This window comes from Narcine bancroftii, chromosome 10 (genome assembly GCF_036971445.1).
Source record: "Narcine bancroftii isolate sNarBan1 chromosome 10, sNarBan1.hap1, whole genome shotgun sequence".
NCBI lineage: Eukaryota > Metazoa > Chordata > Chondrichthyes > Torpediniformes > Narcinidae > Narcine > Narcine bancroftii.
Window position 1 is genome coordinate 70,893,278 of NC_091478.1, and position 22,393 is coordinate 70,915,670.

General features: G+C 41.0%; 1 protein-coding gene across 9 annotated transcripts in view; it reads right to left on the minus strand.

The window, feature by feature from the left end:
- The window catches only part of LOC138744724 (polyamine-modulated factor 1-binding protein 1), a 640,882-nt gene that overhangs the window by 407,673 nt on the left and 210,816 nt on the right, over positions 1–22,393 (minus strand). For all 9 annotated transcript variants that reach the window (XM_069901308.1, XM_069901306.1, XM_069901305.1 and 6 more), the window contains one exon: positions 21,901–22,044. In XM_069901308.1, the coding sequence (XP_069757409.1) occupies positions 21,901–22,044 (144 nt within the window). The remainder of the gene's footprint in view (positions 1–21,900; positions 22,045–22,393) is intronic.

The window sequence follows — 22,393 nt, forward strand, 5'->3', positions numbered from 1 at the left end:
AAGGAATTAGCATTAAATACTATCCGTTAGAATCAAAGAATGATTAAAATATTGCTAAGTCAACCCTAGACAATTCCACCCTGCAGCACAAAAATTATCAGGGGAACTCAATAAATCACTGGATTTTTCCAATTCAGGACTAAAAATGTTGTTTATTTAAGTTCAATCTATAAAATTTTAAAAAAACCTCTATATTTCAGATTTCAGTGCCTGTATAATTGTTTTCCTAAATATGTGATATATACTTGAATTTAACATTTTCAGAGCTGTCACATTCGAGCTTCAAATATGGGCTGATAATTTTGCTCCCCCACATTTCAACTTGATTGCTCATATCATAGCACCAGAACACGAGAATGAAATAGCTTTGTCTGAAAAGAACCATTGCTAAGATGAATCAGGAATACACACATAGCCTCCTAGTAGCAATCAAGGTTTCTTTTTCATTTTCTGTCAACTCTAGCCCTCAAAGCACGTAAGCTTCTAAATATTTATAACTGCAATACTTATGAGGGTAGATAGTAATTTGCAGCAGAACCTGTCTGCATAGATTGTAAAATGCTCTGTCACCTCAGCAGGGTGGCTTGCCTTCAAGGTTCATGATTTACCAAGCACACAGGGGTGCTAATGAATTTGTGGCGGACATCTTTAAAATGTGGAATGCTTATAAATTTTTATTGTCTAAATTAGTATAACTCACACATCAGACTACCCTGCATTAAAAGAACAAAAACACAATGATGATAGCAGTTAAAGTAACTAGAAGAGAGCACAATTTGTCACTGCCATTGTGTGCTCACACCATGCGGTGATTTCCTCATCAGCCTCTTTCCCCATGTCCTTAACTCCTTAGGGAAATGTCTAAATTAAGGTGTGGGCAGAACAAGATATCATATTTCTTTATGAAAATGAACTAAGAATAGAGGTTATGGCATAAAAATCTCACAGCCCACACCTTCCTTAAAAACTGCTATAAAAAATTCATCAAAGCTATATTCCCACCTAGTGCAGATTGTTCAAAGTGACACAATGGGACATGTCGCATGTGTCAAGTACCGAAGGCAGAAGTACAAAGCAATTTCTGCAACCAGGAAAGTGTTCTCTTAAAAGAAGGTAGCCATGGCAAATTCAAATGGTCTCTTGAAACTGTCACTGAAGAGTAATGACTTGTGCTGAGCTGTATGAGAAGCTAATGTTGTGTGACCATGCCACCCTTCTCAACCTACAACCTCTGCTGAAGCAGCTGATTGCATTTTTATTCAAAAACCTGCAATTTTGACATTTCAAATTTGAATGCCATCTACTTAAGATAAATTTTAATTAATTGTACACGTCAGTATGGATATGATGTCACTGCACTAAATTTAACATGGCCCAGTCAGCTAAAAGTAATTGCCAACAAAAATAGAATAATTTGATCTGCATTTTGCTTGCGAAACAGAAACAGTTCTGAATGTAGGCAATACTTACAATTATAACATGCAAACTATATAAAATCCAATGAAAGTAAAATTATTTTTTAAACCTTATTTAATTTATATTTCAGGATGCAATTATGCATTAAATTGAAAAATGTGAAAATATAATCAGCCACAAAATCCATTAAAATTAATTTTGCCAATATTTGATTTTTCATTGCTTGTGTAAACCAATGAAATCACATCAATCGTGCCTCATGATGAATGTGTCTGATAGGAAATAATCCTTCCCTTTAATATGAAGAAATTAAATTGAATAAATTGATTAGATTTTGTTGCAAATGGTACATAAAACTGTGAATATAAAATTCACACAAAGCAACTATATCCTATGATATAACTATTTATGTACAATGTAGATTATAAGCATTTTTAAATGCAAAGCAATGAATATGGGGTAAAATTAAGCTTGTTTTCTTTCAATGTAATTCAAAGGAAATATGCAATAGAAGAGGTTTAACCCTCAAACTCTTGCTGATTTGAAAATGTACATCCTTATTTTTATATTGAGCAAACAGAAAAATATATGCTTGACTAAGAACTGATTTTCTAATTTTCTTTGTTAAGTCAATTATTCACTTATTTTCTTATAATAAATTATATGGGAAATCCTTTGCCACCACATTAAATTAATTTAGTGTGACCTCAATAATACGTGTGTAGTTTTGGCAACTAAATGCAGAACAGCCTATTCTAAATACAAATTATCCATTACATTTCAATAATTTAAATCACTGCAAATAACTAAAGTACTGAAATGTTACAAATATATATATACAAAATAAGTTTATCATTTCACATTTGCATCAATAGATGCTGCTCTGATTTTTAGCTTTAGTATGAATGTATTAATTTATAACGAGGTCACAAGATTGCACACATTGGGAAACCCATGCATCATGTCACAAAGGTTCAGTACCTGGTACAGAGGAAAATAAACTAATTCAATCATTGTGGCAAATTAAAAAGAATACCACACACAAACACTTTTAAAATTGGACAAGTAACGTCCCTATAAAGTCTGGGGCATATCTTGACAAATGAAAAATTACTGCCTTCCAGCCAATAGAAAATATTGGCAGAAAGTCTTCATAAATGAGCTGATTCACACACCTTAAGGAAAATAAAAATTACTGTGTTTGCCAAATGTAGCATTTGTAAAATGATGGCACATGACAATTATATACGTTCAGACCAACAAAGAATCACATTTTTTTTCCACACTCTTTTAGCTGATCTCCATATGTAGTAGTTAACATCTATTAAAATCAAATGTGCATCATTGCATCAGGCCCAACATTGCTAGAAAGATCAAACTATGCTAGTTCCTTTTGTTTTTACAGCATTATAATTCTAATGGAACTGTGCCCAACTAAAAAAAAATGCAAATATCAAGGAGAAAAATCCATTGGATTAATTGGGAGATAAAAATATCAACTCTTAAGTGCAGGTATAACCTTCTCTGATATATTAATTTTGAACACATTGGACAAAAATGTAATTTGTGCAAGTTTGTTTCTAATATCTTGTGTGAATGTTCAGTGAGTTTATGGTATGCAGGAAGGTAATGAAGATAAGTATGTGTATTGCTCATACATACCATAAATACACAGATGTGATGTCAATGCAGACTGTGATGTCAATCATTATGCAATGTAATTTAATATTCATGCTCCAAACTCAATTCCAAACACACAGCCAACAGTGTGTGTGAAGCATGCACAGGAAACAAAGTGTTTTGGAGCTGGAACAATCTACCCAACATGTACTATTTGAAAGGATCTTCAAACACTTGCACATTGGTTGTGATTGAATGGAAGGAGGGTTCGTTTGTTGAGACATTTCACACAATTGAACTTCTTTTGTGTCTCAGATTGATTGGGAAGTGGAACAGGAAACAGGTTTGCAGAGGGGTAGAAGAACATTGGCTTAACCACCAGGTCTTTGTGGGACCACTTCTTCCACATCAACTTTGCAGAAAGCAATATTTAAGGGATTATGACACTGCTTCAAAGGAAGTCCTCACAAAGATCTTGGTTCAAGTGTCAAAAGTAAGAAATAAATCACAACATTCTCTGTAAACCTACAAGGTTCTGGTATTCTCTAAAACTCACTTGGGCCCTGTTTCCAATACTCTATTTAAACTCAGTAGGTCTTGTTTCCTGCTCTCTTAAAAAAAACGCTGGTCCCAATTTCTCACACTTCCTTCAAACTCACTGGCTCCCTATGTCCAACACTTCCTTTAATCTCACCACTGGAAAACGTATTATAAGATTCAATAATCTATTTATTATCATGTACACAAAATATACATAAATCTTTTTTTTTGTTTACCCTGCAAAGGCACACAAAGAGACACCAAGTAATCTAGTGCCATTCTTAAAACAAGAAAGAGAAGCAAAAAAGAGTCCCTTCAGAAATAAGTGGCCACACTGCCTGTTATTCCACAGTGAACCTAAGCTTGAAGGAGTCAAATCATACCTCCTTGACTCCTGGTTCTGAATCACTGAAGCATTAAGAAGCCATTGATGCCCTAGGCCTTTTGGGAAGCCTGCTCACTACTGCACTTTTGTTAATCTTGGACCCGATTCCTGGATCCAAGAAGCCAGTCAGCAGCAGCTTGTGGCCTGGCATGAAGCCCTTAGCCTCCAAGTCTAAGCTGGAGCCCAACAGAGCTGACACCATTAGTTGTGTAAACTCCATAAGGACCTCAGTGTGAGCAACAAAAGCCTTCCTGGTGTTAGGTCTGCTTTGTTCATGAATGAGTGAGTCAGACACCAGACTGAGTCGAAATCAAGGTTCTTTGTTCTTTATTACCGGATTGTAACACTTGCAACTAACAGTGTTAGTTGGAGAAGGCGCATTCTGCCGTTATCAGCAAGTGGTGTTTTTTTTATACCTCAGGATACGTACTTAGTAAATTATCATACCATTACATTGTCCAATGAATAAACTGTTGCTATCCTTCTCTTAGTCTGCTGCACATCATTCTTGTTAGTGCAAAGCTTATCTTGAGTGTACAAGGTCACATCTGCATTCTGTTACTCCTTAGTACTGGGTGACTCCTTCTCCGGTCCCATCTCATGATGTTTTTACCTTACACTGGATACGTTCCTACAGTCAGCCATAGCCAATGGTTTGTTGCTGTGGTTTTCCTTCTCTGTCGTATTCTCTTAATAGTTCCTCCTTCTAGGTCTGGGGATGATCTCCTGCTGGGGTAATCCATCGCTTTCTCAGTGTCCACAATCCTCACTGAGCAGATATGGACCTCAAATGACACTGATGGAAACAAAGCTGCTATTGGCACATAAGCAGATCAAATGGCAGTAGGACCATGCAGAGAAGCGCTCAAAAGCCAATGGCCCACTCCTCCCAAGTCCACTACAGCAGTTGTCATTTTATGTAAGTAAACAGAGTTACAAAAAAAAATCTGGAATTATCTGCATGTGACTTCAAATCAGTGTCAGAAAGATCGTCACTTGCATGCATTCCTACATCCCTGTCAGGTTTTCCCCTTGCTTCAAAATTCTTCACCAATCTATTCTGTAAATTACATTTCTGTAATTGATCATAAATGACAGAATGATTATTTTTATGAGAAGTAAATTAAATCCAATGCAAAAAAAATTCATAAATAGCCTTAAAATGGAAGAAAAATAGCAAAACATCCAGATTTTGAAAAGGAGAAACTCTTGTATCCAATCTTCTTTCTTCCTTTGAATTCCCCAACCCTAAATTTGATTAAATCACAAATGGGTTTTACCCACCACTGCTTTCAATTTATATATAAATGTGGCACAATTTAGTAGATCCGACTGCAAATAGCTTTTAAAGGTACATTTCAAAATGGAAAATGTAACCTTGTGTCCTTGAGTCCAGAAAACCTTTCTAAAGCGAATAAATTCTGAAAGAAAGAGTTGTAGCGGTGGCTACACTGCTAACTGAAGGATAGCACAACCAGATGGGTTGAGTTCAGTGAGCAAAAACTGATTTATTGCAGGCTGCCTGGCTAGTTGTATACTCCCAGCCCGGACCTGGCTGAGAACCACGCTGGGGGGCCCCAACGTCACCGGGGCGTCACGTGGGTCCCCAAGCGTGGGCTTATGAGCCTGGTGCCGAGGTCGGGAAGAAACCCCTGACAGCGCCATTTTGGCTGACTACCCCGCCACGTGCGTGACAAGTGGGGCCGGTTCGCCTGCCTAATGGCGTACCGCCACACAGCCCGCCCCCCCTCCCCCCCAGAACCGGCGCCAATGTCCTTTTATGCCGGGCGGCCTCGCTTCTTGGGTTGGGCCACAACTGCTGGTTCAGTGGGGTCGAGGTGGGCTGGCTTTAACCTGTCCACTGTAAACAGTTCCCTTTTACCACCGATGTCCAGTGTGAAAGTGGATCCTGAATGCTGGACGACTTTGTATGGGCTTTCGTATGGTCTTTGTAGAGGTGCTGTGGCCGGGTACTGCCTGATAAAAACGTACTCTGCGGAGTACAGCTCACTGGGGACGTAAGAGGCCCGTGTGCTGTTACTGGGCGGCAGTGGGGGTGTGAAGGAGTCCAAGTGGGCCTGGAGGCGGGGAAGTAGACCATGCGGTGACTGTTGGGGGTTGTGAGGTGCATTGACGAACTCACTGGGTAGGGCTAGTGGTGCACTATAGACTAGTTGATGACGCCTTTAGGTCTTATTTGGGTGTCGAGCGGATGCCCAGGACCACCCAAAGCAGCTCGTCCATCAAGTCAGGGCCGGTAAGGCGGGCTATAAGTGCCGACTTAAGATGGCGGTGCAATCGCTCGACTAGCCCATTGGCCTGTGGGTGATAGGCCATGGTGTGATGTAGTTCGATCCCAGCATGTTGGCGAGCTGTGCCCAGAGGGCAGAGGTGAACTGGGTGCCACGATCACTGGTCAGGTGGTTCAGAACACTGAACTGGGCAACCCAACTGTTCAAAAGCACTTGGGAGCAGGAGTCCGTGGAGGCATCTGGCATCGGGATCGCCAGTGCAGTCTACCACTGTGAAAAGGTAATGGTTACCTCGGGAAACGGGTAAGGGTCCGACGATGTCTACATGTATGTGGCTGAACTGTTCCTGGACTTGTTTGAAATCTCTGGTGTGCCTGTGTACCTCAGAAAGCTGGCAATGGGTTCAGGTTCTGGCCCATTCCGCAATTTGCTTCCAAAGCCCATGCCAGATGAAACCTTCTGCCACCATACAGATCGTGGACCTGATGGAAGGGTGGGAAAGGTCATGAATATGGTGGAAAAGTTGCCTGCGCCACTGCTGGGGAACCACTGGTCACAGGGTGCCCATGGAGACATCGCACAGGACAGTGCCCTCACCATAAGGAGTCGGGTGGTCTCGGAACCGCAGGCCCCTGACGGTAGTCATGAAGGTCCGCGTCTCCTTGTCGGACTTCTGGTCCCGGGCGAGCTGGTTGAAGTTGAGGCCGGATGTCAGCGTACAAATGGTCGGTAGTGAGAGTGAGTCGGCAACCACGTTGTCTTTCCCCGCCTTGTGCCGAACGTCGGTGGTGAACTTCGATATGAAGGAGAAGTGACGCTGTTGGCGGGGCGACCAGGGATCTCTTGCCATAGCGAGCGCCTGAGTGAGGGGTTTGTGGTCAGTAAAAATGGTGAAAGGTCTCCCCTCCAAGAAATAGGGGAAATGATGCAGCGCCAGGTACATACCCAGCAACTCACGATCAAAAGCGCTATACTTGCACTCTGGTGGGCGAAGAAGTCAGCTAAAGAATGCCAGTTGTTTCCACTGTCCGTTCACCTGCTGCTCCAGTACGACGCCGACGGCTGTGGCAGAGGCATCGACAGAGGGTGTCATATGCAGGTCGGTGCGTGGGTGGACAAGCAGGGTAGCCTTCGCGAGGGCATCTTTCATGGCTTCAAATGCCCTGCTGGCCTCTGGAGTCCAGGTGAGCGTCTTGTCTTTAACCGCGATGAGGGCGAAGAGCAGCTGCATGATGCGCGCAGCGCCTGGAATGAAGCGGTTATAGAAATTGACCATACCCGCAAACTCCTGTAGCCCCTTGAGGTTGTCTGGGCGTGGGAACTCCAATTGCAGAAACCTTCGTAGCGGCAGGTGCGGCTCTTTTGGCCGTGATGGTATTGCCCAGGAACTGCATGGACTCTTTCCTGAACTGACACTTGGCCAGATTGATCGTTAGGCCAAAGTCAGCCAGTTGGGAGAAGAGGGTGCGCAGGTGAGACTTGTGTTGTGCCCGATCTCTGCTGGTGACAAGGATGTCATCCAGGTAAATGAAAACAAAATTCAAATCTCTGCCCACTGTGTCCATGGAAGGTCTGGGTGGCATTCTTGAGCCCGAATGGCATGCGTAGGAACTCAAACAAGCCAAAGGGGGTGATGATGTGCATTTTGGGTATGTCCTCGGGGTGCACCATGATTTGGTGATACCTGCGCACCAGGTCGACCTTGGAGAATACCCTGGCGCCATGCAGGTTGGCCGTGAAGTCCTGGATGTGAGGGATCGGGTAAAGGTCAGGTACTGTCGTGTTGTTAAGCCATCGATAATCTCTGCAGGTGTGCCAGCCACAGGAGGCTTTCGAAACCAGGTGGAGTGGGGAGGCCCAAGGACTGTCAGAGCTTCGAATGATCCCCAGATCCTGCAGATGCAAGAACTCTTCCTTCACTATCTGGAGCTTGTCCGGCAGGAGCCGGTGTGCCTTGGCATGGACCGGTGGGCCTTGGGTGGGGATGTAATGAAACACCCCATGGCGTGGTGAGGCGAAGGAGAAGTGCGGCTTGAGGAGGGACGGGAACTTGTCCAGGATACGCTGAAACTCATCCTTGGGTGTGCTAACCATGGCCATCTGCGGCTGCTCTGTGTGGGAGGTGTTGAGGCAAACGGATTGGAAGGTAAGGACATCTACCTGTCACCTATCTCGAATGTCGACCAGGAGGCTGTCGACACCAGGATGGTGGTTGGAAGGAACGAAACGGTGATCCTCCACGAGAACTTCCGCTGGCCGATCTGGAAGTGGACGTCTTGTTACCATACGTTTGGATTTCTGTCAAATTGGCTGCACAGAGGGGAGGTCCTCGAGGCCAGATCTGGGACTCGATGGCTGTGGCCGGGATGACGCTGATTTGAGCCCCGGTGACGACGAGGAAGCGTTGCCCACTGACTGAATCCCGCAGGTAGAGAAGGCTGTGTTCTTGGCCAGCTGACGCAGCCATTAACAATGACAGGCCTGCTTGTTTCCCTGGAACGAGCAGGGCTGATGACACTTCCAAGCCTTGGATCCCCAGCGCTGGTGGAAGAAGCAGAGGCCTGAAGTGGATGACTTGCTTTTGGCTATGCACTTTCAGGCCACTGCGGGGGCTGGGTGTTCTACCACAGCGCTAGAGGAAGGCTTGGCGTGGTCATGCCCATGACTCAACCTGCTGAACTGCTGAGCCCTCCGGGAATCGTTCGAGCCATAGCTCCTGAGCCTTTTGAGCGACCTTCCTAGGGTCAACGAAGCTCTCCTGGGACAGTAACGGCCAGATGTCTTCAGGCAGATGGTTGAGGAAGATGCGCTCAAAGAGTGGGCAGTTGGTGTGATCGCCCATGAGCACGAGCATCTCAATCATCAACTCGATTGGAGTTCTGTCCCCCAAGGTGTCGAAGTGCAGCATCCGAGCGGCACGCTGGCACTTGAAGAGGCCAAGGGAGCCAGTGAGCATCTGCCTGATAGTCCCGTACTTATCTTCCGCGGGTGGGTGCTGAACGAGGTCCAGCACTAGTATGGCGGTGGCCTGGTCCAGGGCAGCGACCACATGGTAAAACTTAGGTCAAATCCAATGAAATCTGGCGGAGGTGAAACTGAAACCAGGTCTCTGGCTCCTCAACCCAGAAGTCAGGGAGCTTGATCGAAGAGGCATTCATGTTGGGTTCAAAGACGTTTGAACTAGTCGGGGTCACCAATTGTAGCGGTGGTTACACTGCTAACTAAAGAATAGCACAACCAGACAGGTTGAGTTTAGTGAGCAAAAACTGATGTATTGCAGGTTGCCTGGCTGGTCTTATACACCCAGCCCGGACCGGCTGAAAACCATGCTGGAGGGCCCCGACGTCAACGGGGCATCACGTGAGTCCCCAAGCATGGGCTTCTGAGCCCAGTGCCGAGGTTGGGAGGAAACCCCGACGGTGCCATTTTGGCTGGTTGCCCCGCCGCCTAATGGCGTACCGCCACAGAGTCCCCTTTGTATTTCATGGGAAGAAATGATCCATTCAGCAACTGTTTTTGCTTTGTTCCAACAAAATACTGTACAGTGCTGTTATACAGGTATACTCAGTAATAGAAAGCAACAGCTGAAATAAATTACTTGGAGAAATTTGGCAGCATGGTAGATAATTGGGAATAAAATAATTGCATTGAATCACCAATCATTACGACTTCAGTGGCAGTAAAAAGTGTATGATTAACTTAATCTTGTGACCTTATTCTTGTTTGTTTGACATGTAGATGATATGAAAAATAAACTATAGAAGCATCCAGACTTAATTTTTACAGTATAACAACATAGATCAAAACCAAAGTAGAAATTTGAGTTCAAGTGTCCAATCCTTTTCTGTTTTTTTTTATTTCTGTAATGTCTACATGGTACTCATTAAAAATGAGAAAACATTGTCCAAGATAAATCAGCATATTCACTTTCAAATATATTCTATTTCTGGATAAAATGATCCCCAAATTTGAACAGACCCTGGAAATCTCAGGGAGTAATTCCGATGTGTTAGCACCAGTCCTCCCTCATCACTCCTTCAGCAAATGAAAGAATGAAGATTATAAACAAATTTCCTGGCTTTCAGACTCAAATCTTTCAAAATTATATCTCCTGACTAAAACATTTTACCCTAACCTCCAGAGATGAGGAAAACACCCATCCATTTTCTCCTTTGAAACTCTAATGTGATTCATACCCACTTGTTTTAACTAGGAAATGTAGTCTGAATCTCCAAGATCTCTAAATTATGAATACATTTTGGGATGATTTCAACTTTCTCATTCTGTTCTCCAGATGAGCATCATAACATCCACAGATGCTGCCAGAATCTGCTAAATATTTCCACAATAGTTTTTGCTTTTACTGAAGATTTCCCAAATCTGCAGTTTTTCTGCTTTTATTTCGAGCTTTAACTGTGCTGCATGTTGTTTTGAGAAAGATGTCCACTTACTAGTTATTTCTCCTTTGATTTCCATGCTCATGTTGTTGCTATTCTGTGAGACCTTTCATTTATTTACCAGTCATTCTTTTTGTCATCTTTTTAATCTCATGACATATTTGCTAATGATCACAAGAGCCATCACTGACCATTTTCTTGTAGTATCCAACTTCTTTTAAATCATTCAGATCCTTATTTTAAACAAAAATATTTAATAGAATCACACACAACTGGACTTTAGAACTCCTTTGTTATTCCTGTAATAATTGCGTTTGAGGTTCTTAGGGCAGGGAATAGAAGGATATGGATTGCGTGCAGGCAGCAATGATTTAGTTTCTTTTGGGATCACATTTGGTGCAGACATTGTCAGACAAACGGCCTGTTCCTGTGCTGCACTGTTTAATATCTTTATTCTAGTAAAATCGATTGATTGGCGCAATTGGACTGATCTCAGCTCAATTGCTGGCCTTATTTCCAGTAAAATACTCACTTGCTTTTAACCAGTTCACTTTTAGTATGGCTAACCTTCAAGTTCAAATGAGCATTTCTGACCTATCACCGTTTCAGCCTACTATCAACAGACCTGTCTGCTCTACAGAAAGAGCCATATGCTAAAACCTGGCTCATTTTTTGTTCCATAACACCATATGTAAAAACAGCAACTTGTTTTGTCTTGGTAGTGTCCAACCAGACTATCAAGATCGACCTCCAATTTCCGGAAATTCCCCTTCCCTTATCCTCTGGCTCATTCTTGCTTCTTCTTTTCCATGCCTCACCCTCTCTACCTGCCGTCTCAAACACTTTCCTTCCTCCAATCTCCCCACCCCCTTCCCTCCTCCTATCAGAGTGCATCTTTTTCAGAACTCTGCCCCTTCCCCCCTCCCCTCTGTACTCACTTATCACCTGCCAGCTAATGCTTCTTTCCTTCATCCCACCTAACTCCACCCTTTTATTTGGATATTTGTCTGGTTCTTGAAATAAGTAATGAAGTGTTTTGGCCCAAAACAGTGAATATCTATTGCTTTCCACAGATGCTGCCTGATCCACTGATTTTTATGTGTTGCTCATTTTCTCTGCTGCCAATTAATAGTTAAAATAGAACCATGAAGTTGCTTAATAATTAGATAGGATCCTGAGAAAAGATAGGACTCATAAAAAGGCCAAATGGCTTACCCCTGTACTCGATACCTTCCTGCATAACCATCCCAAACATCTATCCAAACTCCTCTTTGCTCTTATCCTGACCTCTACATATTTCGTGAGTTTTTTTAATTTTCTTCTTTTGTTCCCCATTTGGGGTCTTCTCTATGAAATTTGCTGCTGTTTACCAGTTGCCACTTCATTATTCTATAAAGTCCCCAATATTCCCTCTCTGCTGTGTAAAATAATTCCTCTGTGCACCGCCTGCTGGCTTTTTAAAACAAACATAGAGCTGAACATTAAAAAAAAACCCACAATTCTTGATTTTGAAAAAAAAACATTATGTGATGTTGAACAGACAGAAACTAAGATAGGTTGAACTTGGTGGTTCAACCCAATTTTCCGTCACTTCCAAATCACTGAAATAGCTTGCTATTAGGCTTTGTGTCACTAGCATGTTGAATTCTTTGACGAATGAAGTGAATTATTGAAGTGTTTTGGGAGTTTGGTGGTAAGTACAAGTTTGAGAGATCTAGCTGTAATGACACTGCTGTTTATAGAAGGTTACACTGCAGATTGGCTGGAGTTTTGATGAAATGATTATACAGGTACTCCTGGACTTGCGATCGATGCAACTTGCATCCATCTGCACATATGACTGAAAATTCGTTTTAAAAAATGCAAAGAGGCACGGCAAATATCCCCAAATATAAGTTTCATACCTTTGTTGTGAGTGTCTTGGTCATTGTGTGTAAGTATAAATAGTTTGGTGTTAAATGTTTAACGTTGGGGGGTAGGGGATAAAAAAGAAACACCAACTCCATGAAAAGACTGTAAGAAATTAACAAATACAAAATGTAATTAATGTGGATGTCATTGAGAATGATATTGACAATTGTTGGAATGTGTGGAAAAATCATAAATAAAATGTTCAAAAAATATAAAGAAACAATATAAAATTTGCATGGTTCATGTTGTATTTGACAAACTATAACTGGGATACAGGGCATGTAAGTGCCAAAATGAGCATACTTACCTTGTAAATCAGTGTCCCAGGGTCCGTAGGCTGGGGGTGGCCATCTTGATTCCTGTGTGCATGTGCGAGTCTTCGGTTGGCGCAAGCGCAGTTCACATCTTGGAATTAAGTTTGTGTATTCGCGAGAGTTAAGGGCAAGAATTCAATATCGTTAGGGCGCTTAACTCTAGCACATGAACTAACCCAACTCCACGTGAACCCACCGTGCATGTGCCATCCGAAGCCTCGCAATGCACACAGTAATCAAGATGGCCGCACCCAGCCTACAGACCCTGGGACACTGACTAACAAGGTAAATACACACATTTTGGCACTTACATACCCTGCATCCTTGTTATAGTTTGTAAATACAACATGAACTGCATAAATTTTTACTTTTTTCTTTACATTTTTTAACAAATGTTCTCAATTCTGACATAAGTCCATTCTGAGATATGTCAAATTACAGATGTAAGTCAGGGAATACTGTATTTCAAAAAAATCCTTTAATAGCTGTTAATTGCTTTGGGATATTCTGAGATGATGTAATGTTGCTTCATTCCACCTGCTCCAGGATGTCTCTTATATGTCATTAACACGTCCAGATTTATCTATTTTACTGCTCTTCTGTTGATTTTCAATCCTCTATGCTCTATAAATACAGTTCATCCAACCGCGTATAAATATCATTGATTACTTTCCCTGCTCATCTGTAACTTCTGTCATTGCTCTCTTGAACAATCAATTAATCGTCCAATTTTTAATTCTCCTTATTTTTTAATTACTTTCATGATCTTGTTCTTTTATCTTTAAATATTTCAATTAATACCTTAATGATTCTATGCATGGAATCCACAAAAAAAGAATCTCAGGGTTATATGTAAAATCATCTATATACTCTGACAATAAATATAAACTTTGATATATCGAAGTTGCCCAGACATATAATCAGGTTTTTGACAACCTATTTCCCTTTGGCATTCATTACCAATGAGAAAAAGATCTAAAAATAAAATACGTATTTCTACCACACTTCCATGACCTCATGACATATCAAAGTGCATCATAGCCAATGAAGTACTTTTGAAATACAATCTTTGCAGACAAACCAATAGCACATCCACAGAAGTATGATAATTATCAAAAAATAGGCCAGATGTCCTTACCTGCTTATTTCCCAATGGTTACATTCATTGGACATATCACTTGATGAACATACAAATTAGCAGCAACAGATCAGTTGGATCCTCAGGTTTGCTCAGCCATTTAATCAGATCTTTTCTAATATGACTGCAACTTTAAATCTGCCTTCCCATCTATCTGTTGTAACCTTTCACCTACTGACTTTCCTAGTATCTATCTGCATCTGGCTTGAAAGTACACAACACTATTGTTTCCACAATGCTTTGAGGAAGAGTTTAATAGATTCATGCTCCTTGAGATAGAAAAAATATTTCCCTCACCTCTGCCTTAAATTGGCAAACCCCTTCACTTTGAGGCACTTATTTCAGTTCTCCCACAAAAGGAAACATCCCCTCGACATCCACCATTCAGTATCTTACAATCAAGACACCTCTCACTCCTCTAAATTCCAGTAGATGCAAGGTCAACTTGTTCAAACATTCCTTATACCACTCGTTCCAGACATTAGTAAACCTCATCTGAAATGCTTCCAATGGATTAATATCCTTCAATAAACAAATATACTGAAAATTAAAGATGTAATCTCACCAAAAGCCCTATACAACTGAAGCGTAATCTCCATATGTTTTCCTCAGCAACAAATTATAATTTTGTTAGTTTTCCCAATTACTTGGCTGAACCAGCACACCTGACTTTTGTGAATCTTGCACTTGTACATACAAATTACTCCACACCTTAGAGCTCTCTGGTCTCCCATCATTTAGACAGTGAGATTTTTTTTTTAATGTATGTCCAAAATTTATCATTTTCCAACATTACACTCCTTTTGCCAGACTGTTATCCATTTATTTAAGATAGTAAAACTACTAATCTGCTCTCCAACTTTTCAGAAATCCTAATAGCTTGGTATTTGGCTCAACTTCTTTGCAACTCTCTGGATTCCCGATACCCCTGCTCCCTCTCAATTTGCTCTGGCCCCTGTTCTTGAGCTCCATTTAAATTCCTGGGAACCCTGTTCCCTCAAATGAAGTAGTTTCCCCACCTGCAACCCATGCAGTGAAGAGATTTTAGGTCCATCTGGATGGTTGAATGGCTAGAATTCTCTGGCTGAGTGAGTCTCTGGTGGTGAAATGGCAGTGGAACTCACCATCTAAGAGTAGACGTTGTCAGTCAACGTTTTGAGTCAGAACCCTTTATCAGGGCTGAGATAAAAAGGTGAAATAATATATATACTGTAAAGAGGGAAAGAAGCTGGGGGAGGGGCTTGGCCATGAGAGGGTATAGGACAGAAGGTGTTGGAGGTGGAGAAACAGGAAGGGGGAAAAAGGGGAGTTAGAGAAGTTAAGAAAGAGAGAAAAAGATTGCATAGGTGTAGGCAAAGAGATGGAAATAGTGGAATCAGATGGAAATGGGGGCCATCAAAAATTATGAAGATCAATATTCATGGCATTTGGTTTAAGCTGTCCAGGAGGAAAATAACTGTTGTTCCTCAAGTTTACATCTGGCACCAACCTGACAATAGATGAATCCAATGGCCACTTCACTTGCGATCTGTTTGTGGATGCAAATGTGAGCTTCCTATAGCAAACCATTTTAACTCCCTCAGCCATTATGACAATGACATGTCATTTTAGTAACCTCTGACACATCTGCTAGTGCTTGAGATTATATTTCCACCTTTAAAGATGGTGGAGCATCACTTTCCTTATCCTTAAAAATTCTAATATAGTTAAACTTATTGAAATGTAAATTGAATTACTAAATAAATACAGGAAGAAGTTGGTTTCAGCTTTTTTTGAAATTTGTGAAAAAGTACAAAATTGCCAGGATATACAGATCTTTGTAGTGTAGGACTAGGATCTCATTAAGTCACATAATTAACATCGGCAGCACTCCAATCCCAAAGTCATCCATGGCCCCAATAATCTTTTCTCCAAAATTTTATGTTGTCCCAATTAACTTCTTGATTGGGACAATATCTTGACCTCCACTCTTCCTTTTGATCTCTCCCTGGTTGGCCCAGCCTGTGTCCCAATCCATCCATTGATCTCTCAATTTCCTCATAAATATGATTGCATAAACCTGCCCAACAAATAGGAACTGCATCCAATCCCATCAGCAACTTCCTTGATGCCCCCAGCATCTGATAATGTACCCACCCTGCCTCTAACCTCTCTAGACCAATGCTCAGATTAAACATTCCACCTCTCCCCATGACTCTGATCTGCTGAGGTCCAAAATCCTTTGACTCTCAAACCAATCCCCACTCCCCAGCTCCTTGTGAATCTCTCAACTCTCCAGGCACATATTCTGATCATTAACCCAACTAAACTTATTGTTCCTTTTCTTATCAATTCCTCCTTCAAACCCTGATCCTATTCCCATGATCTCATTCTCCTAAAATCCCGTGCACAGATTCTCAAAACTTGGAAATGTATTGAACTGTGAGGAAGATATTAATAGGCCATGAGGATACAGGCAAACTGATGGCAAAGGAAATTTAAACCGGGAACTTAGATTTGCATGTCATGGACACTGACTCTTCAGTCCACCATGCCGGTTATCAATGACTTCTCAGTATTCATCCCATTTTTCACTATTTGGCTCAAAGCCTTCTATCACATTGGAAATAATTCTCACCATCTACCCTATATTTTTCATAATTTGCATAAATCATTCAGGTCTTTCTTCAGCTTTCCCTGTTCAAAGAAGGACAAAACCAATGAATCCTGTATTTCCTCATAGTTTAAATGTACCAACTGAGGAAACATCTCAGTAAATTACTTCTTCATTCTTTCTAGTGCAATCACATCTTTCTTCATAACATGGTGTCCAGAAATGCAGCAAGTACAACATCTGGTACTGAACTAATTTTTTTGTATAGCTGTGCTATAATCTCTCTGCTTTTATATTCTATGTGTGGCTAATTGTTACGGGGCCAGTGGACCCCAAAACCCTGCAGCAATAGAAATTCATCAAGACAAATGGTTACCTAAACAAAAGTTACCCTTAATTTTCTTTAAGCACAAAAACAGGATCAAACTTTAACCCACCACCATCAATTTAACTTCACCCCCTTCTAATTCCAAGTGCACGTGTCTGTAATGTGCATGTAAGTTCTGGAAAGTTCTTTGATTTACAATCCAATCTCACTTCTCCCTCCTCCAAGTTCACTGGTATCAGGCCATTCTTATACTGTGCACAGAATTTAACATTTATAAATCTTCATCAGGCTTTGGTGCTTGAAATGGTTACCACTCAGAAAAGTTCTTGTCAGTTTTCAGAGAGAGAGGTTTGTTGCTTGTTGGACACAAACTGATTCCTTCCGATCAGCCACTTCAGTGTCTGGCCGAAGAAACTTGCCACATCAGTGTTTTCTAGATGATAACCTCTTTCTTTTAGATCATTACAGAGTTCCTTTTCTGTTTCCCCGATCTTAGGTGAAACATCACACAGCCAGCCATCTCCTCTTGTATGGAACTCAAGGACTTTGAATAGGCTGAAGTCAGAAATCATAATCCGTCTCCCAAAATGGGGGTTTTCCACAAGCTTGTCCTGTTCCAGTCCCAGCTGCTGCTGCTGAACTGTAGAACTGAATTCTCTCGCTCAAAGAAAATCACATGACCCTCTTAGAACAGCAAACTGCACTCAGACTGACTGCAGAACCAGACCCCAATCTTCTGAGTCTATTCATCTTTTGCTTTCCAAAACAATAATCCATTACTCCACAGCATGCCCAATGAAGACCTACTTTGAAATCCTTCAGCAAAACAGTTTCCATTGTCTTTACAAAGGCACTGGGAGCCTAGACTGTCTGGCTTGAGCAGAGCTCTGGCATTTTCAATGATATCTGTGTTGTGAAGTGTTTGTATCTTTTTGTGACCTAACTAAAAAAACCCACAATTTATATCCTTTAAAACATAGCTATATTCAATATAAAATATAACATAATCTGTCACACTAATGAAGGCAAGTATCAGACATGTTTGTCAGTCCTGCCATTCAGTGTGTATATTCTAGCCTTATTAGTCCTCTAAAAATGGATCACCTCAAATATTTCCAAATTTAAATAAATTTGTCCTTGCTCTCTCCACCTTCTCAACTCAATATTTTCTGTATTGTTCTCATGGATAACAAGTTCATCAATTTGCATGCCAAGTGGAAACTTATTAATCATTCCTTCCACATTCTTATCATTAATGTGCAAAAGAGACAACAGGGGTCCCAACACCATTCTATTCGGAATTGGTCACAAGCATCCAATCACAAAAACACATTGCAAACATCACTTTCTGCCTCTTCTTATCAAGACAATTTTGGATCCCATTTGCCAAATTGCCCTGGTACTCACAAGCTCTTACCATTTGGGTCATTCTCACATGTGGGGTCTTGCCCAAGACCTTACTAAAATCCATGCAGATTACATCAACTGTGCTAGATATATCTATGTAGTTAACTCTTTAGTTCAATCAAACTCTTCATATGGAATTGTTCCTTCACAAAGCCATGCCTTGATTAATTCTTGTCTCTCCAAAATGAATGATGTCGCTTAGAATCATTGCCTGGATTGTTATTACAGAGCCATTTACTAATGCAAGGGATAGCAGATTTGGATCTGGGCTCAGGTAGCCAATGGATCAAACCGAAGTCTGTGTGGGAGCAGAGGCTATGAAAGCACTTGAGGCAAAGCCACAGAAACTCTGAGACTCTGGGGGAACTCTCTTTTGCTTCTCTTTCTCTAACTGTAAGGGGTGCCACACAACGCTTTGTCTGCCTCATGGCAGACTAAAAGCAATTTTGTGTAATATTACATGACAATAAATTGCATCTAATCTGATCTGAGATACTGATGGCTAGTTGAGCTTCAAGTGGAGCTTAGAGGCTCAGCGAGATCTTTGTTCACAGGGTCCATTAAGAGAATGAAAGATTGCTGTGAGCAGCCATTCAAATAATTTTAGAATGGAAAATGCCATAGATCTGCCAAATGTGACCCTTGGTACTGAGATATAACTGGGTAAAGAACCCCAAATCATGATTCGCCCTCAATGTTTCCAAGGCAGAACTAAGTGTATCACTGTCTCAGATAGTGTGCTCCATATTACAATTACACTCTGGATCAAATAGTTCTTCCTGAGTTGCTCACTTTACCTCCTATTGCACACCTTATGCCTTCGGCCTGTGGTCTGAGATACCTCTGCCCTGGGAACTAGTTTTATTTTTACTTTCTACTTTATCAATACCTTTCATAGTTTTGTACAGTTCCACCAGGATCCCTCTCAACCTCATCTCCTCCAAGGAAGTAAAACCATGCCTTTCCAGTCCCTACTTATAGTTGAAATAGTCATTATTTTGAAATATTCCATCGCCGTTAATATCCCAGTGAATCTCTTGTGCATTTTCACTTGTGCATTCATGTCCTTCCTTTAACCCAATGTTCCTGCTGTGGCCTCACAGATGCTTTATAAAATGATGATGCAGAGACTGTAGATGCTGTAATCTAGAGCAAAAAAAACCAAACTGCTGGAGGAGCTCAGCAGGTCAGGCCTCATCTATGATGCCAAAGGGATAATCATTGTTTTGGTCTAGACCTGCATTAGGAAAGAGGGTGTAGAAGAGAGACAAATAAGGAGGTAAGGGGAATTGTGAGGTTCGGGCTAACAGGTGGATTCAGGTGCACAGAGAAATGATGAGCAGATTAAGTCAGATGACGGGGTAGGGGTAGTGGTAGGACAGAGGTCAAGACGAAAGCTGGAAGATGATGTGGTAACACAAATTATTGCACATGATAGCACCTGATAAGAGATACTGTGGAAATAGATTAGGGAGGAATGATGGTCAGATGAAGTTGGATGAGGCAAGGGAATGAAACTGGGTGATGCAGGAAAGGAATGAGGAGAAAGGAGCACAGGGATTTTGGATTAGAAATATCTCAAGGGATTAGATAAAGGACAGTCAAATTATCAGGTCAGCAGATTCAATACAAATTAAATTTAGACATACAGCATGGTAACAGGCCCTTCCAGCCCATGAGCCCAAATACCCCAATTAACCTACAACCCCCATACATTTTGAAGAGTGGGAGTAAACTGAAGCGCCTGGAGGAAACCCAAACAGACATGGCAAGAACATACAAACTCCTTACAAATAGTGCCGGTTTCAAACCTGGGTCACTGGCACTGTAATAGCTTTGCACTAACAGCTTCACTAACTGTGCTGCCCCAAGTTCTGATTTTAGTTACTAGCTCTGATTTTAATATTATCAATTTACAGTTCCACATTTCAAACATTTTTAGGTTGAACACTTGTTCATTTTTTAATCAATAAAATGTTTATTATACATGAAAAGAAAATCTAGTTTCTGATCTTAAAAGAAGAATCACATATACAAATAATGCTTAATTGCACTCAAGACAAATCTGATGTGATCCATGGGATAAAGAAAGTTACAAGTTTGACAGAAAAATCTAATAACCTTACACCAAACTTAACAAAAGGAGAATATTTTAAGAATGAGGATAAAAACTTAATATTTTAAGTTTTTCTCCATGACTATTTTCTTCTTTCCCCTTTTTTTATATTATTAGGTTTTTTTTCTAAAATATGGTATATACTATTTAGAATATGAATTATGCATATTACTTACAATTTATGCATGTCAATTATATACAGAATATCTTATTTAGTTTGTGTAACTGTCCATATCATCTTGAATTGTACCCTTTTTGTTTGCCTAAGTTCTTTATTAAAATCAATAAAAAAATTTAAAAATAAGAAAGAATGAGTCAAATCAACTTTATTTATCATTCATACCATGATCACACAGTAGGATGAGATAGTATTTCTCCAGGACCGTGGAGCATATTTACATAGATACGTTAGGAAAGTAGTTAACATATTAAAATGTTAAGATAATAAGACACTGGAAGTCCATGGCACACTATCAACATCTGCACTGGGAGTTTAAGATCCTGATGGGATGGGGGAAAAAGCTGTTTCCCACTCTGGACTTAAGGGCCCAAGTGCTAAGGTACCTCCTGGCAGATGGCAGAAGGGAGAACAGTTTACGTGCAAGATGTGTGGAGTCTTTCACAATGTTTATTGCTTTCTGCCTGCATCTAGTGTAGTAGATGTCCTTTATGCTAGGAAGAAGTTCCCCATTGGACTTTTCCGCTGACTTCACTATCCTTTGCAGGGTCTTGCTGTCTGAGGTGGTACAGCTTCCAAACCAGGTGGTGATACAGTTGCACAGGATACTCTCAATACATACTCTGTAGAATAGTGGGAGATGAACTTTCCTCAGCCTTCGCAGAAAGTAGAGGCGCTGCTGGGCTTTCTTGGCTATGGAGCTGAGATTCTCCACCAGATGCACTCTGAGGAACGATACTCTTAACAATCTCAACGGTAGAGCCGTCAATGTTCAGGGGTGCGCGATCTCCCTGGGCCCTCCTGAAGTCGACAAACATCTTTTTTTAATGTTCAGATACAGGTTGTTTGCTCTCCACCAGTTCATTAGAGTCTACACCGACTCTGTATGCTGCCTCCTTGTTTTTTACTGATAAGGCCCACCACTGTCATGTCGTCAGCGAACTTGATGATGTGGTTCGAGCTGTGTTTGGCTGCACAATTAGTGGGTCAGCAGAGTGAACAGCACTGGGGGGTCTCCATGCTCGGTGTGATGGTCTTGGAGGTGCTGTTTCTGATCCAGACTGCCTGAGGTCTCCCCGTCAGGAAGTTGAAAATCCAATTGCAGAGGGAGGTGTTTAGACCCAGCAGGCCCAACTTTTTTTTCAGGTACTGAGGCATGATCATGTTGAATGTTGAACTGAGGAGCTTTAAAATCGTAAATAAGACTTCTGTTATATTTAAGTGATTGGAGTGTTATTTGACAATTATATATAAATCTAATAATATCAAAATAGGTTTCCAGCCTGCTGAGAACAGAACTCGTACCTGTTTCAAGGCTTTGATTTTGCTTTCCAGGTGGTGTATATTCTGAAGCTGATTCATATTTTCCATGTCTTTCATAGCCATTTCATTATGCAATTCAGTAATAATGTCCTGTAACTTCTGATTTTTTTGTTCTTTATCAACGACCTATAATAATCAGAAACAAATCATCAGGTTTAAAAAAAAAACATATGACCTGTCTTCGTATTTTCACCAAGTAATGCCAATTTTACCTGTGTAAAAAGGAGCACATGTGATTTCCTTTGCATTAGCCAATTGGGTGACGGGATATGCTTTTTTTTTAATACCTTTGCTCTATTTTAGAACATAAATCAGTATAGCACAGGAACAGGCCCTTCAGCCCAAAATGTCTGTGCTGAACACAATACCAACTTAAACTAAATCTCTGAAGAAACACAAAGGCTGCACATGCTGGGAAACACAGCAGACAAATAATTTTTACCTCCTTAATTTTCTGGATTAGCCTACCTACCTA